This window comes from Leucoraja erinacea, unplaced genomic scaffold, assembly GCF_028641065.1.
Source record: "Leucoraja erinacea ecotype New England unplaced genomic scaffold, Leri_hhj_1 Leri_71S, whole genome shotgun sequence".
Lineage (NCBI taxonomy): Eukaryota > Metazoa > Chordata > Chondrichthyes > Rajiformes > Rajidae > Leucoraja > Leucoraja erinaceus.
The window spans coordinates 20,169-36,160 of NW_026576641.1; the positions used below are offsets into that span (position 1 = coordinate 20,169).

Below are 15,992 nucleotides of genomic sequence, written 5' to 3' on the forward strand. Positions count from 1 at the left end.
ACCCGGAAACGTCACCCATTCCTTCTCTCCAGTGATGCTGCCTGTCTTTATCTTTAAGAGCCCTATCTCTCTTGAAAGTACCCAGAGAACCTGCCTCAACTGAGGCGGATAATTCCACAGACTGACAACTCTTTGTGTGGAAAAAGTGTTCTCTGGATATTTTCAGGAGAGAGCTAGATAGGGCTATTAAAGATAGCGGAGTCAGGGGATATGGGGAGAAGGCAGGAACGGGGTACTGATTGGAGATGATCAGCCATGATCACATTGAATGGCGGTGCTGGCTCGAAGGGCCGAATGGCCTCCTCCTGCACCTGTTGTCTATTGTCTTTGGAATGTGGGCGAAAAGCGAAGATCTCGGAGAAAACACGGGGAGAGCTCGTACATACAGCACATGTAGTCGGATTGAACCAGGGTCTCCGGCGCTGCATTCGCTGCAAGGCAACAACTCTACCGCTGTGCTACCGTGACCGCCACAATTTCACGCGAATATATTTTTTACCAAAAGGAGGTGGGATTTAAGGATGACGCTGGAAAACACAATCACTTATCAACAACTGTCCATGTTATTCTGTCTCTGGCTATGGAACCGACTGGGGTAAATGTGACAGAAACCAGGGTCAGTGGTACAGAGGTTTATAGTCAGCATCCAGACAGCGACACATCTCTGGGGAGAAAACTCATTTCGACCGCACTTAAAACCTCAATAGTCTTAGCACCAGGGGGCTTGGCATCCGGTCAGCAAGGCTGTTGGTGAGGCACGGCGCACAACTGGTGCGGTTTGGGGCTCAATATTCCGCCCACCACCGGCGTGAGATCCAGTTCGGTTCCTCCGGGAGGAACGAGCAAGTCAAACTTCTGGAGCAAAGTAACGAAGAACAGGAACAGCTCCACCTTGGCCAACGTTTCCCCAGGGCAGACTCTGCGACCTGCGAAACACAACAGTTAAAGAGTCACAAAGTGATACAGTGTGGAACCACCCTTGCCCACACCGACCAACAATGTCCCAGCTACACTGGTCCCACCTGCCTGCGCTTGGTCCATATCCCTCCAAACCTGTCCTATCCATACACCTGTCTAACTGTCTCTGGAGTATTGTGTGCAGTTTTGATCTCCTAATTTGAGGTAGAACATTCTTGCTATTGAGGGAGTGCAGCGTAGTTTTACCAGGTTAATTCCCGGGATGACGGGACTATCATATGCTGAGAGAATGGAGCAGCTGGGTTTGTACACTCTGGAGTTTAGAAGGATGATAGGAGATCTCATTGAAACATATAAGATCATTCCCAATCAGTACCCCGTTCCTGCCTTCTCCCCATATCCACTGACTTCACTATCTTTAAGAGCCCAATCTAGCTCTCTCTTGAAAGTATCCAGAGAACCGGCCTCCACCGCCCTCTGAAGCAGAAAATTCCACAGACTCACAACTCTCTGTGTGAAGAAGTGTTTCATCGTCTCCCTTCTAAATGGCTTACCGCTTATTCTTAAACTGTGGCCCCTGGTTCTGGACTCCCCCTACATCGGGAACATGTTTCCTGCCTCTAGCGTGTCCAAGCCCTTAACAAGCTTATATGTTTCAATGAGATACCCTCTCATCCTTCTAAACTCCAGTGTGCACAAGCCCATCCGCTCCATTCTCTCAGCATATAATCCAGTCCCGCCATCCCGGGAATTAACCTGGTGAATCTACGCTGCACTCCCTCAATAGCAAGAATGTCCTTCCTCAAATTAGGGGACCCAATCTGCACACAATACTCCAGGTGTGGTCTCACTAGGGCCCTGTACAACTGCAGAAGGACCTCTTTGCTCCTATATTCGATTCCTCTTGTTATAAAGGCCAACATGCCATTCACTTTCTTCACTGCCTGCTGTACCTACATGCTTACTTTCATAGGCTGATGTACAAGGATCCCCAGATCCCGCTGTACTTCCCCTTTTCCCAACTTGATGCCATTTAGATAGTAATCTGCCTTCCTGTTTTTGCTACCAAAGTGGATAACCTCACATTTATCCGCATTAAACTGCATCTGCCATGCATCTTCCCACTCCCCCAACCTGTCCAAGTCACCTTGCATTCTCCTAGCATCCTCCTCACAGTTCGCACTGCCACCCAGCTTTGTGTCATCTGCAAATTTGCTGATGTTACTGAAATTAGCAAGAATGTCCTTCCTCAAATTAGGGAACCAAAACTGCACACAACACTCCAGCTGTGGTCTCACTCGGGCCCATTCCTTCTCCCCAGAATGCCGCCTGTCCCGCCGAGGTACTCCAGCATTTTGTGTCTATCCCCGGAACCAACCAGCATCTGCAGTTCCTTCCTGTACAGTTTCTATGGACACTTTAACATGTTTAGTCAAACGTAGGCGCTCGGGACATGCCGGGAAGATCACAGCGGAGAAAGGAAGGGAAAGATACGCTGGATTTGGTGAAAGGAATCCAGCACAGATGGTAAATAACGTCGGATTACCTGTCTGACAAGTCTGTTTCTGAGCTGAAATCTCCATGTAATTCAACATAATGCCTCCATCAAGAGAAGACAGACAAAACCCAGGAACGAAGTGTCAGACAGAGAGAACAATGTATTCCAAGACACGCAGAACAAACAGCAGGGAGTGTTTGAGCGCATTTCACGTGTATTTATAGACCATTATCCACTGTGGAAGAGCCACGTATTCGGAACCGCTGAACGTAAAACTTTCAAAGTAAGGGGCTGGCAGTCAGAAAGACTAATGGAAGAATTGCCAATATCTCGAAGGGGTGGAAGTTTCGTGGGACGACTTCAACTGCACTCAAATCCACTTAAAGGATCCTCACCCGTTTCTTCTTCCCAGGCCACATCTTCCCATCTCCACCCCCTTTCCACAGAGACCGTTCCCTCCGCAACTTCCTGGTCAACTCGTCCCTTCCCACCCAAACCACCCAGGTACCTTCCCCCTGGAGATGCAGCACCTGGCCATTTACCTCCTCCTCTCGACTCCGCCCAAGGACCCCGACAGACTTTCCAGGTGAGGCAGAGGTTCACTCACACCTCCTCCAACTTTCATCAACTGTTGGATGGCGATATCTCATCAACTGTATCCTCTGTTCCAGGTGTGGACGCCTGTATATCGGCGAGACCGAGCGTTTCGCTGTACACCTCCTCCGCTCAGTCCGCCTAGACACTCCCCCTCCCTCAACACTTCAACTCCCCCTCCCATTCCCAATCTTACCTTTCTGTCCTGGACCTCCTCCATGGCCAGAGTGATGCCCAGCGCAAATTGGAGGAGCAGCACCTCATATTTGGCCTGGATAGTTTACACCCCAACAGTATGAACATTGACTTCTCCAACTTCAGATAGCCCTTGATGTCCCTCTCTCTCCATCGCCTCACCCTTCCCACTTCTCCCACCAGTCTTTCTGCCTCCGACTACATTCTATCTCTGTACCCGCCCCCTCCCCTGACATCAGTCTGAAGAAGGGTCTCGAACTGAAACATCACCTATTCCTTCGCTCCATAGATGCTGCCTGACCCGCAGAGTTTCTCCGGCATTTTTGTCTACCTTCTATCTCTGCCTTTCATAGTTGTATCTACTTCCATCACAATGACAATTTTGCAATCCTTGTTTGTGGTCAATTTCCCAGGTGAGTTACCTGTGGAGAAGGGGATGAAGGCGTCCCTCTTCACAAACTTTCCCGCAGCATCCAAGAAGTGTCCTGGGTTGAACTCATCCGGCGTCTCCCATTGGGATTTATCGTAGAGCACGGAGGCCAGTAAAGGAATTACGTAGGTTCCCTGCGGAAAAACGCACAGGAGTCACCCAGCAACCTGGGGGCACACCTGTTGGCTGCCAAGATGCCCGTCTCGGCCGGAAACCAAATACAATATTTCACATAAAGTATTAATCACGTTGGTAGCAAAACAGGAAGGCAGATTACTATCTAAATGGTGTCAAGTTGGGAAAAGGGGAAGTACAACGGGGTCTGGGGATCCTTGTTCATCCGTCAATGAAAGTAAGCATGCAGGTACAGCAGGCAGTGTAGAAAACGAATGGCATGTTGGCCTTTATAACAAGAGGAGTTGAGTATAAGAGCAAAGAGGTCCTTCTGCAGTTGTACAGGGCCCAAGAGAGGCCACACATGGAGTATTGTGAGCAGCGTAGGTTTACAAGGTTAATTCCTGGGATGGCGGGATTGTCATATGCTGAGAGAATGAGGCGGCTGGGCTTGTACACTCTGGAGTTTAGAAGGATGAGAGGGATTCTTATTGAATTTGGAAGGATGAGCGGGTATCCCTAGTCGGTGCGGATTTGGTGGGCCGAAGGGCCTGCATCTGCGGTGTAAGAATAAGGGGGAGGCCATTTAGGACTGAGATGAGAAAAAAAGTTTTCACCCAGAGAGCTGTGAATCTGTGGAATCCTCTGCCACAGAAGGCAGTGGAGGCCAATTCACTGGATGTTTTCAAGAGAGAGTTAGATTTTGCTCTTGGGGCTAACGGAATCAAGGGATATGGGGAGAAAGCAGGAATGGGGTACTGATTTTAGATGATGATCATGTTGAATGGCGGTGCTGGCCCGAAGGGCCGAATGGCCTCCTCCTGCGCCAACCTTTCTATGTTTCTATCTCAAGTTCAAGTTCCAACTTATTGCCACATGCACCAATTAAGGTACAGTGATATTTGAGTTGAAGTAAATCAAAGTAAACTCGAAAGACGTACAGGTTTGTCGGTTATTTGGCTTGGTATAAATATAAAATGTCCCGAGTGGGTGATAATGTGTGCGGATCGCTGGTCCGTGCGAACTCGGTGCCTATTTCTGCGCTGTGTCTCTAAAACTAAAAACCAAAATAAGGAGGTAGTTGGAACTCTATGACGCTAAATCACAACAGAGATTTACACCACGGCTCTGTGTTGGATGCCCACCTTAGGGAAGAAGTAGCCTTGGAAGTTAAGGTCAACGGTGGTGGACCTGGGGATGCCCAGCGGGGCGATGTTGGCAAACCGCTGGACCTCGTGAATGACCGCGTCCGTATAGGGCATGTGTTTACGGTCTTCCATTCTGGGCGATCGCTCCGACCCGATCACTTGGTCGATTTCTTCCTGAACCTTCCCTACAAGAGCAAAGGTGTTTAAGCTTGTTAGTTTTAGTTTGAGGGTATACAGCGCAGAAACTGGCCCTTCAGCCCACCGAGTCCGCGCCGACCAGCAATCTACGCTACCCTACACTACACACTCGTGAGACCACGTCTGGAGTATTGTGCGCAGTTTTGGTCTCCAAATTTGAGGAAGGACATTCTTGCTATTGAGGGTGCTCAGCGTAGGTTCACCAGGTTAATTCCCGGGATGGAGGGACTGTCATATGTTGATAGAATGGAGCGGCTGGGTTTGTATACTCTGGAATTTAGAAGGGTGAGAGGGGATCTTGGTGAAACATTTAAGATTGTTGAGGGTTTGGACAGGCTATATGCAGGAAACATGCTCCCGATGTTGGAGGAGTCCAGAACCAGGGGCCACAATTTAAAAATAAGGCGGTAAACCAGTGGGAGAACTGGGAATGGGAAGGAGATGGAATGAGGGAAAGCAAGGGCTATCTAAAGTTAGAGAAGTCAATGTTCATACTGCTGGAGTGTAAACTACCCAAGCGAAATATGAGGGGCTGCTCCTCCAATTTGTGCTGGGCCTCACTCTGACAATGGAGGAGGCCCAGGACAGAAAGGTCAGGTTGGGAATGGGAGGGGGCGTTCCCAATCTAATTCCCAATCTGATTTTTCTATCTTTGTCCCGCCCCCTCCCCTGACATCAGTCTGAAGAAGGGTCTCGACCCGAAACGTCGCCCATTCCTTCTCTCCAGGGATACTACCTGTCCCATTGAGTTACTCCAGCATTTTGTGTCCACCTTCGATTGTGTGTGTGTGTGTGTGTGTGTGTGTGTGTGTGTGTGTGTGTGTGTGTGTGTGTGTGTGTGTGTGTGTGTGTGTGTGTGTGTGTGTGTGTGTGTGTGTGTGTGTGTGTGTGTGTGTGTGTGTGTGTGTGTGTGTGTGTGTGTGTGTGTGTGTGTGTGTGTGTGTGTGTGTGTGTGTGTGTGTGTGTGTGTGTGTGTGTGTGTGTGTGTGTGTGTGTGTGTGTGTGTGTGTGTGTGTGTGTGTGTGTGTGTGTGTGTGTGTGTGTGTGTGTGTGTGTGTGTGTGTTGTCAGCCTAGACTCAGTGAGCCGAAGGGTCTGTTTCTGCGCTGTACCTCTAAACTAAACTAAGCTAGCCAAGGGGCTGAGGAATAGTTAAAGGAGTTTAACACAGACTAGACTAAGTGCAGATCCGTTGTGGCTGCTCCCCCAACACAATATTCCCCCAACACAACCCGTTACCCCAATGCAATATTCCACCACTTACGCATAGCCCCCAACTGCAAGCGCAACTCACTTTCCCTCATCCCACAGCATTCCCTCCCCTTCCTCTTCACCCTCCCTCTTCCTTCCCCTCCACTAATCCATCCCTCACCTCCCCCTCCTTCTTCTTTCCCCTACCCTCAGTAACTCCCTCCCTCCATAATTCCTCTCCCCTCCCTATCCCCTTCCTATCTCTCTATCCATCACTGCCCTCCTCTCCTTCTGTTCCCCACTCCCTATCTCCCCCACTCCTCTCCCTTTATGCCCCCTCCTCCCCCACCCTCCCTCCTCGCCTCCCCCTCTCCCTCCCTACCAACTCCACTCCCTCAATCCCCCCCCACTCTCCCTCCGCACCTCCCCAGGATAGTTTCCCTCTCCTCCTCCCCTCTCCCTCTCCTTTCCCCTACCCTCAGTCACTCCCTCCCTCCCTCCACAACGCCTGCGCGGTTTTTAAGATATTTTAAATCTTAATAACTTTTAAAATATACCATCGATTGGGACAAAACTTGTAGCCCTTGCAGTACAGGAGAGTGGCGAGTAAGGTGACGAAAATTCGTAGCGCTATCAGGTACCGTTTTTGCGCAAATAGAAAAAAAAACGCAAAACCTTAAGAGCTCAAGATGAGAGTACAACCGTCGAGGTCTGGGAAGGGATGAGGTCTCCCCTTACTCTGGATGTCAGGGTATTTCATCATGATGAACATCGCCCATCGTATGGTGGTCGCCGCGGTACCCATCCCAGCGATGAAGAGATCGCTCGTGGTGATCAGGAGATTCTTCTCATGGAAGTACGTGTCCGGGTTTCCCGACTCCTTGGGGAAAGAGAATCATACAACAGTCACGGGGTCACAGTGAGAACGTGCAAACTCCGGATAAGCAGCACCCGTAGTCAGGATCGAACCCGGGTCTACGGCCCTGTGAGGCGACAACTCTACCGCTGCGCCACCACGCTGCCCCAACCACATCTGTAATTGTGTTGGAAGGAAATGCAGATGCTGGTTTAAACAGAAGATAGACGCAAAAAGCCGGAGTAACTCAGTAGGTCGGACAGCATCTCCGGAGAAAAGAAATAGGTGAAGTTTCGGGTCAAGACCCTTCTTCAGACTTAGGGGAAAGGGGAACGAGAGATATTAGAGAGATATAGAACAAATGAATGAATGATAGGCAAAAAAGTAACGGATTAAGGACACCATAGACAATAGACAATAGGTGCAGGAGGAGGTCATTCGGCCCTTCGATCCAGCACCGCCATTCAATGTGATCATGGCTGATCATCCACAATCAGTACCCCGTTCCTGCCTTCTCCCCCATATCCCTCACTCCGCTATATTTTAGAGTCCTATCTAGCTCTATCTTGAACGTATCCAGAGAACCAGCCTCCACCGCCCTCTGGAACAGAGAATTCCACAGACTCACAACTCTCTGGGTGTAAAAGTGTTTCCTCATCTCCGTTCCAAATGGCTTACCCTATATTCTTAAACTGTGGCCCCTGGTTCTGGACTCCCCCAACGTCGGGAACATGTTTCCTGCCTCAGCCATGTTCACATTGAATGGCAATGCTGGCTCGAAGGGCTGAATGGCCTCCTCCTGCACCTGTTGTCTATTGTCCATTGTCGATGACACGTGATTTATTGCCTGCCATCCCGGGTGGGATGGGGATGGGATCCATGTGCACACGTTATAGCTGTGGCCCGCCACCCGCTCACGGACATGCGTCCCGGCCCCCTATGCTGAATAAGGTTGCCGACCCCCTAGTCTACGCCATTGCAACGTTACCTCTTGCTGCTTCATAAAGTAGGTGTCGATGAAGCTCCTGATGTCGTTTTTGTCCAGCTCCTGGTGTTTCGCTTTGATAATGTCCTCCAGGCAGGTCTTCAGCTTCTTGAAGTGCGTGCAGATCTCCTTGTGGCTCCCGGGTAGGAACCTCAGAAAGGGGTAGGCGTTGTATACCTGCCAAGTATTAAACTGGATCAGCAACAATAGACAATAGACAATAGGTGCAGGAGGAGGCCATTCGGTTCCTCAAGCCAGCACCGCCATTCGTAGTGATCATGGCTGATCATCCCCAATCAGTACCCCGTTCCTGCCTTCTCCCCATATCCCCTGACTCCGCTAACTTTAAGAGCCATATCTAGCTCTTTCTTGAAAGTATCCGGAAAACCGGTCTCCACCGCCCTCTGAGGCAGAGAATTCCATAGACTCACAACTCTGTGCGTGAAAAAGTGTTTCCTCATCTCCGTTCTAAATGGCTTACACCTTATTCTTAAACTGTGGCCCCTGGTTCCGGACTCCCCCAACACCGGGAACATGTTTCCTGCCTCTAGCCTTTCCTGATCCCTTAACAATCTTGTAGTGGCCAATAAAATTCATCCTTGATTATGCTAAACCTCCAGAGTGTAGATGGAGTCAATAGGGAGGTTCGTCCATGTGATGGGCTGGGTTTCATGCACATAATTCCAGCAATACGTTGCCACTTCTGAAGAAGGTTTTCCCCAAAAACATTACATTTCTATGTATTCTTTCAAAATGACTGCTGTGCATTTGTCAAGCTAGTTTTTAGGGGATTTTTTTCAATTCAAGCTACTTTCGACTTAGAGGGATACAAAAATGTGGAGAAACTCAGGCCATTGGCCCACCAGCATCTATAGAGCGAAGGAATAGGTGACATTTCGGGTCGAGACCCTTCTTCAGAATGATGTGGGGGGGGGGGGGGGGGGGGGGGGGGGGGGGTAAAGGCGGGAAGAAGAAAGGAAGAGTCGGAGACAGTAGGCTGTGGGAGAGCTGGGAAGTGGAGAGGAAAGGAGGGAGAAAGCAAGGACTACCTGAAATTGGAGAAGTTATTGTTCATACCGCTGGGGTGTAAACTGCCCAAGGTGCTGAGTTGCTGCTCCTCCAGTTTGCGGTGGGACTCACTATGGCCATGGAGGAGGCCCAGGACAGAGTCGTCGATGGAGGAGATGCTGAGTAGAGGCGTCGGGGGGTTAGAGGGAGGGGGGGGGGGCTCAGTGCCGACCTTTCAGTGAACCTTGCCAACCAGCACAACCGGGGGAGGAATGCAGCAGAGGTTACCTGGACCATGGGGCTACCCAGCAGCCGAAAGCTTTCGTGGACCAGGTTTCCTATGTTGAGGAAGGCCTCGTCTTCGTAATCGAACCTCTCCCCAAACACGATGGAACAGATGACGTTGGCCGTGGCAAAGTTTGTAATGATGTCTGTGTTGAACGGCTGTTCTGAAAACATAAAGACACAGAGGCGAAGATGGACAAAAATGCTGGAGAAACTCAGCGCGTGAGGAAGCATCTATGGAGCGAAGGAAATAGGCAATGTTTTGGGTCGATATGATCATGGCTGATCATCCACAATCAGTACCCCGTTCCTGCCTTCTCCCCATATCCCTTGACTCCGCTGTCTTTAAGAGCCCTATCTAGCTCTCTCTTGAACGTATCCAGAGAATCGGCCTCCACCGCCCACTGAGGCAGAGAATACCACAGACCCACAACTCTCTGTGAGAACAAGTGTTTCCTCGTCTCCGTTCTAAATGGCTTACTCCTTATTCTTAAACTTTGGCCCCTGGTTCTGGACTCCCCCAACATCGGGAACATGTTTCCAGCTTCTAGCGTGTCCGACCCTTAATAATCTTATATGTTTCAATAATGTCCCCTCTTATCAGTCTAAATTCCAGAGTGTACAAGCCCAGCCGCTCCATTCTCTCAGCATATGACGGTCACGCCATCCCTAGAATTAACCTGGTGATCCTACGCTGCACTCCCTCAATAGCAAGAATGTCCTTCCTCAACGTTGGAGACAAAAACTGGTCTCCCCATCTTCCCAGGTGTTATCAGGCAACTGAGCCATCCCATCGCCAACTTGAGAGCAGTCCTGACCTACCATCTACCTCTTTGGAGATCTTCAAACTACCTGTAATTGCACTTTACTAGATTTTATCTTGCAGTAAACGTTATTCCCTTTGTGCTGTATCTGTACACTGTGGACGGATTGAATGTAATCATGTATAGTCTTTCCACTGACACATGTCTCCCACTCCCTCTGCCCTTCCTCTCTCTCTCTCTCACATACACACACATTGAAATCCACAGCAGACAAAAATGCTGGAAAAAAACTCAGCGGGTGAGGCAGCATCTATGGAGCGAAGGAATAGGCGACGTTTCGGCTCGAGACCCTTCTTCAGACTGATGTGAGGGTGGGGGGCGGGAAGAAGAAAGGAAGAGGCGGAGACAGTGGGCTGTGGGAGAGCTGGGAAGGCTGGAGAAAGCAGGAACTACCTGAAATTGGAGAAGTCAATGTTCATACCGCTGGGGTGTAAACTACCCAAGCGGAATATGAGGTGCTGCTCCTCCAATTTGTGGTGGGCCTCACTCTGGCCAAGGAGGAGGCCGAGGACAGAAAGATCGGATTGGGAATGGGAGGGGGAGTTGAAGTGCTGAGCCACCGGGAGATCAGGTTGGTTATTGCGAACCGAGCTGAGGTGTTGGGCGAAGCGATCGCCAAGCCTGCGCTTGGTTTCACCGAGCATATAAATGCATGGCAATAGTAATGGTTTTAAAGGTGTTACATGCAGTGATGCAAGTGATATTACAAGGTTATCGCAGCACAGAAGCGGGCCGTTCAGGCCAATGGCTCAGTGCCAGTTGCTGGTTCGATGACAGGCAGACTGCGTGGGTGCCCGACGCCTGTGTTGGCGCGGGTACTCGTGTGTTTGCAGACCAGGCGGCAACTGTGGAGGGGGAAGCTTGTTTAATCTTCCAGATCAACGAGCCTGCATCAGGAAGATGCAACCTAAAACCAATTTGTTTTCTCCCAATAGACAATAGACAATAGACAATAGATAATAGACAATAGACAATAGTTGCACGAGTAGGCCATTCGGCCCTTCCAGCCAGCACCGCCATTCAATGTGATCATGGCTGATCATCCCCAATCAGTACCCCATTCCTGCCTTCTCCCCATATCCCCTGACTCCGCAATCTTTAAGAGCCCTATCTAGCTCTCTCTTGAAAGAATCCAGAGAACCGGTCTCCACCACCCTCTGAGGCAGAGAATTCCACAGACTCACAACTCTGTGTGTGAAAAGGTGTTTCCTCATCTCTGTTCTAAATGGCTTACTCCTTATTCTTAAACTGTGTGGCCCCTGGTTCTGGACTCGCCCAACATAGGGAACATGTTTCCTGCCTCTAGTGTGTCCAATCCCTTAACAATCTTGTATGTTTCAATAAGATACCCTCTCATCTAAACTCCAGAGTGTACAAGCCCAGCAGCTCCATTCTCTCAGCATATGACAGTCCCGCCATCCCGTTCTCACTTCTGAAGAAGGTTTTTCTCCCTGAAACATTACATTTCTATTTTTCTTTCAGTGACTGCTGAGCATTTTCAATAGTTTCTGTCATTTTTTTTAATTCACTACTTTCGACTTTAGAGATACAGCGAAGAAACAGGCCCTTCGGCCCACCGAGTCCGTACCAACCTGCGATCACCACGTACACTAGCACTATCCTACACACTAGGGACAATTTACTTTTTACAGAAGCCAATTATTCCAATTACACCCCAGCAGTATTAACATCGACCTCTCTAACTTCAAGTAACCCTTGCTTTCCCTCTATCTGGCCAGGCTAACGTTCTCCGACTACATTTTATCTCTGTTTGTTTTGCTGTTACCTTCTCCCAGCTAACACTGATCTATTCTACATTCTCCTTGAGCTCCTTCCCCTTTGCCCTGTTTTCACACCTTACACTTCCTTATTTATCTAAGGTAGATAAAAATGCTGCAGAAACTCAGCGGGTGAGGCAGCATCTACGGAGTCAAGGAATAGGTGACGTTTCGGGTCGAGACCCTTCTTCAGACTGATGTGGGGGTGGGAAGGCAGGAAGAAGAAAAGAGGAGGCGGAGGCAGTGGGCTGTGGGAGAGCTGGGAAAGGGAGGGGAAGGAGGGAGAAAGCAGGGACTACCTGAAATTGGAGGTCAATGTTCATACCGCTGGGGTGTAAACTACCCAAGCGAAGTATGAGGTGCTGCTCCTCCAATTTACGGTGGGACTCACTCTGACCATGGAGGAGGCCCAGGACAGAAAGGTCGTATTCGGAATGGGAGGGGGAGTTGAAGTGCTGAGCCACCGGGAGATCAGGTTGGTTATTGCGATCTGAGCGGAGGTGTTGGGCGAAGCGATCGCCAAGCCTGCCCTTTACTATCCAACTTATCTTATCTTACTCCTTACCTATCTATCTCCATCACCCCCCCCCCCCCCCCCCCCCCTCCCGATGTAGGCCTGAAGAAGGGTCTCGACCCGAAACGTCACCCATTCCTTCTCTCCAGAGATGCTGCCCGTCCCGCTGAGTTACTCCAGCATTTTGTGTCGACCTTCAATCTACAAAGCTGCACGTCTTTGGAATGTCGGAGGAAAACCGGAGTAAACGCACGCAGGTCACGGGGGGGTCAAGAATCAAGAGTTTTTTATCGTCAAATGACCCAGATAGAACAAGGACATTCTTACTTGCTGCAGCTGTGGGGGGGGGGGGACAAATAATAATAATAATAATAATAATAATAATAATAATAATAAAAATAATAATAATAATAATAATAATAATAATAATAATAATAAATAATAATAATAATATAATAATAAAAATAATAATAATAATAGTAATCTATAAACTCCATACAGACAGTACCCGTAGTCAGGATCGAACCCGGGTCTCTGGCGTTGTGAGGCAGGAACTCTACCGCTGCGCCACCGTGCCGCCCCAATGTGGAGTTGTAATCTCCACACAAGGGAAGAGAACTGCGAGGGTGGATCGATAGTGGGTGGTGCGTTTGGTACATTAAGGAGGAACCACTGAGACAGAATTGTCTGATACTTTGCACCATAGCATGTTGTAAAGCAACATTCAGCAAGCCAGCAGACTGACCTTTGTATGATCTAATCTTTTCCACCAGGAAGCCGGCCTCCTCCAGTATTTTCACCTCGATGGACCTCTTGCCCATCCCAAAGTCTCGCAGTGTGGACAGCATGAACCTTCGCATCTGCTTCCACGCCTCTCCGTTCGACCAGACCACACCTAAAACAGGAGGCAAATTACTATCTAAGTGGTGTCTAGTTGGGAAAAGGGGAAGTACAACGGGATCTGGGGGTCCTAGTTCATCAGTCAATGAAAGTAAGTGTGCAGGTACAACAGGCAGTGAAGAAAGCCAATGGCGTGTTGGCCTTTATAACAAAAGTCAAGTCAAGTCAAGTTAATTTTATTTCTATACCATATTTAAAAACCAACTCTCGTTGGCCAAAGTACTTTACATTAGTGGAGGTACTAACGTTACACAACAATGAGACCTGGAGTATTGTGTGCAGTTTTGGTCCCCAAATTTGAGGAAGGACATTCTTGCTATTGAGGGAGTGCAGCGTAGGTTCACCAGGGTTAATTCCCGGGATGGCGGGATTGTCATATGCTTCTTCTTCTTGCATATGGCGTGCACAGCCTAAAGTTGAAGGACAACTTGTTCTATTTGGTCTTATTTCATTGCGCACGCCGGGTTGATTGCATTCGTCCAAACAGGGTGGACCACGTGAAGGTTGCAATCTCCCATCCCTGTCATATGCTGAGAGAATGGAGCGGCTGGGCTTGTACACTCTGGAGTTTAGAAGAATGAGAGGGGATCTTATTGAAACATAAGATTATTTAGAGTTTGGACACGCTAGAGGGGGGAAACATGTTCCCGATGTTGGGGGAGTCCAGAACCAGGGGCCACAGTTTAAAAATAAGGGGTAAGCCATTTAGAACGGAGATGAGGAATCACTTTTTTCACACAGAGTTGTGAGTCTGTGGAATCCTCTGCCTCAGAGGGCGGTGGGGGCCGGATCTATGGATACTTTCTAAAGAGAACAAGATAGAGCTCTTAAAGATAGCGGAGTCAGGGGATATGGAGAGAAGGCAGGAACGGGGTACTGATTGGGGATGATCAGCCATGATCACATTGAATGGCGGTGCTGGCTCGAAGGGCCGAATGGCCTCCTCCTGCACCTGTTGTCTATTGCCTGAACCGCCGAAGAGCCGAGATAACGGCCCGCAAAATCGGCCTTGGGAGTCGACTATGGGAATGGATCCACCGGCTCCGGCCGGGTCACAGTTCCAGATCCCATTTCAAGTGCACTCTCCGTGGCCGGATAACCGATGGTGGACCGGCACACGGGAATACAAGGCGGATAGTTACCAGATCCTTCCTTGAGAATGTTCATGATTGGGACATCGGGTCTCCCGAGGAATTCATCAGCATGGTTGATGAGGGCGTTCTTCACCGTTTGGTAGCCGGCCAACACCACCACCTTCTCGGGGCCAAGTCTCACTGTGTACACCGTGCCATACTTCTCGGACAGCTGGAAGTCAAGGGGAACAGACTGCGTTCATCGCTTTGCATTAGGCCATAGGTCATAGGAGCAGAATGAGGCCATTCGGCCCATCAAATCTACCCCGCCATTCAATCGTGGCTGATCTACATCTACCTCTTCCTCCCAACCTTGTTTGTTTTTATGTGTATGGGTTCGACCAGCCCCGAAGCGAGTTCGATTGACCGGCGCGGGGGAGCTGACATCCCCCCGATGCGGGAGCTGATCGCCTCGACACAGAGGGCCCCAACATCGCCGGCTACGGGAGTCAAGACCGTCCCGTCAACGGAGGGCTCGAAGCCCCCGACCGAGGAAGAACAAAGGGAAGGGACTTGAACTTTATTTCGCCTTCCATCACAGTGAGGAATGTGTCGGAGTCACTGTGGTGGATGTTCATGTTAAAATGTGTTTTTGAGTGATCTGTTGCTTTTAATTGTATGACTGACCTGGCCAATGAAATTCCTCGTATGTTGCAAAACATACTTGGCAAATAAAGTCTTATTCTGATACACACACACACACACACACACACACACACACACACACACACACACACACACACACACACACACACACACACACACATACACATACACACGCACACACATATATACACACACACACACATATATATATACACACACACACACACACATATATACACACACATACACACACACACACACACACACATATACATACACACACAGATACACATACACACATATACACACGCGTACATACACACACAAATATATATATACACGTACACACGAACACACACACACACACACACACACACACACAGTATATACACACGCACTCAAGCTAGACACACAATGCTGGAGTAACTCAACGGGTGAGGTAGCATCTCTGGAGAGAAGGAATGTGCGACGTTTCAGGTCGAGACCATTCTTCAGACTGAAGGGTCTCGAACTGAAACGTCGCCCACTCAGTCTGAAGGAGGGTCTCGACCCAAAACGTTCCCCATTCCTTCTTTCCAGGGATGTTGCATCACCTGCTGAGCTACTCCAGCATTGTGTGTCTACCTTGAGTATTGTATTGTATTGTATTGTATATCTTTATTGTCATTTCCTGAGTATGCACATACCCAGAGGAAACAAAAAAACGTTGCTCAACCAGTGTCCATTAAAAAATAAATAGAAATAAAAAATACATGTATCATGAACAAATTTAACACTCTACTAAACATTCAACAGGCGTTCCGATCGGCAGCGGCACA

The 15,992-nt window shown here is 49.1% G+C and overlaps 1 protein-coding gene across 2 annotated transcripts in view; it reads right to left on the bottom strand.

Annotated features, from left to right (window-relative positions):
- Positions 1 to 617: 617 nt before the first annotated feature.
- LOC129694593 (cytochrome P450 2K6-like) overlaps positions 618 to 15,992 on the bottom strand; it is a 29,438-nt gene continuing 14,063 nt past the window's right edge. For both annotated transcript variants that reach the window (XM_055631321.1, XM_055631320.1), the window contains 8 exons: positions 14,578 to 14,740; positions 13,281 to 13,430; positions 9,423 to 9,583; positions 8,130 to 8,303; positions 7,024 to 7,165; positions 4,895 to 5,082; positions 3,628 to 3,769; positions 618 to 926 (listed from right to left, as the gene is read on the bottom strand). In XM_055631321.1, coding sequence (XP_055487296.1) covers positions 736 to 926; positions 3,628 to 3,769; positions 4,895 to 5,082; positions 7,024 to 7,165; positions 8,130 to 8,303; positions 9,423 to 9,583; positions 13,281 to 13,430; positions 14,578 to 14,740 — 1,311 coding nt within the window. In that variant the 3' untranslated portion in view covers positions 618 to 735. The remainder of the gene's footprint in view (positions 927 to 3,627; positions 3,770 to 4,894; positions 5,083 to 7,023; positions 7,166 to 8,129; positions 8,304 to 9,422; positions 9,584 to 13,280; positions 13,431 to 14,577; positions 14,741 to 15,992) is intronic.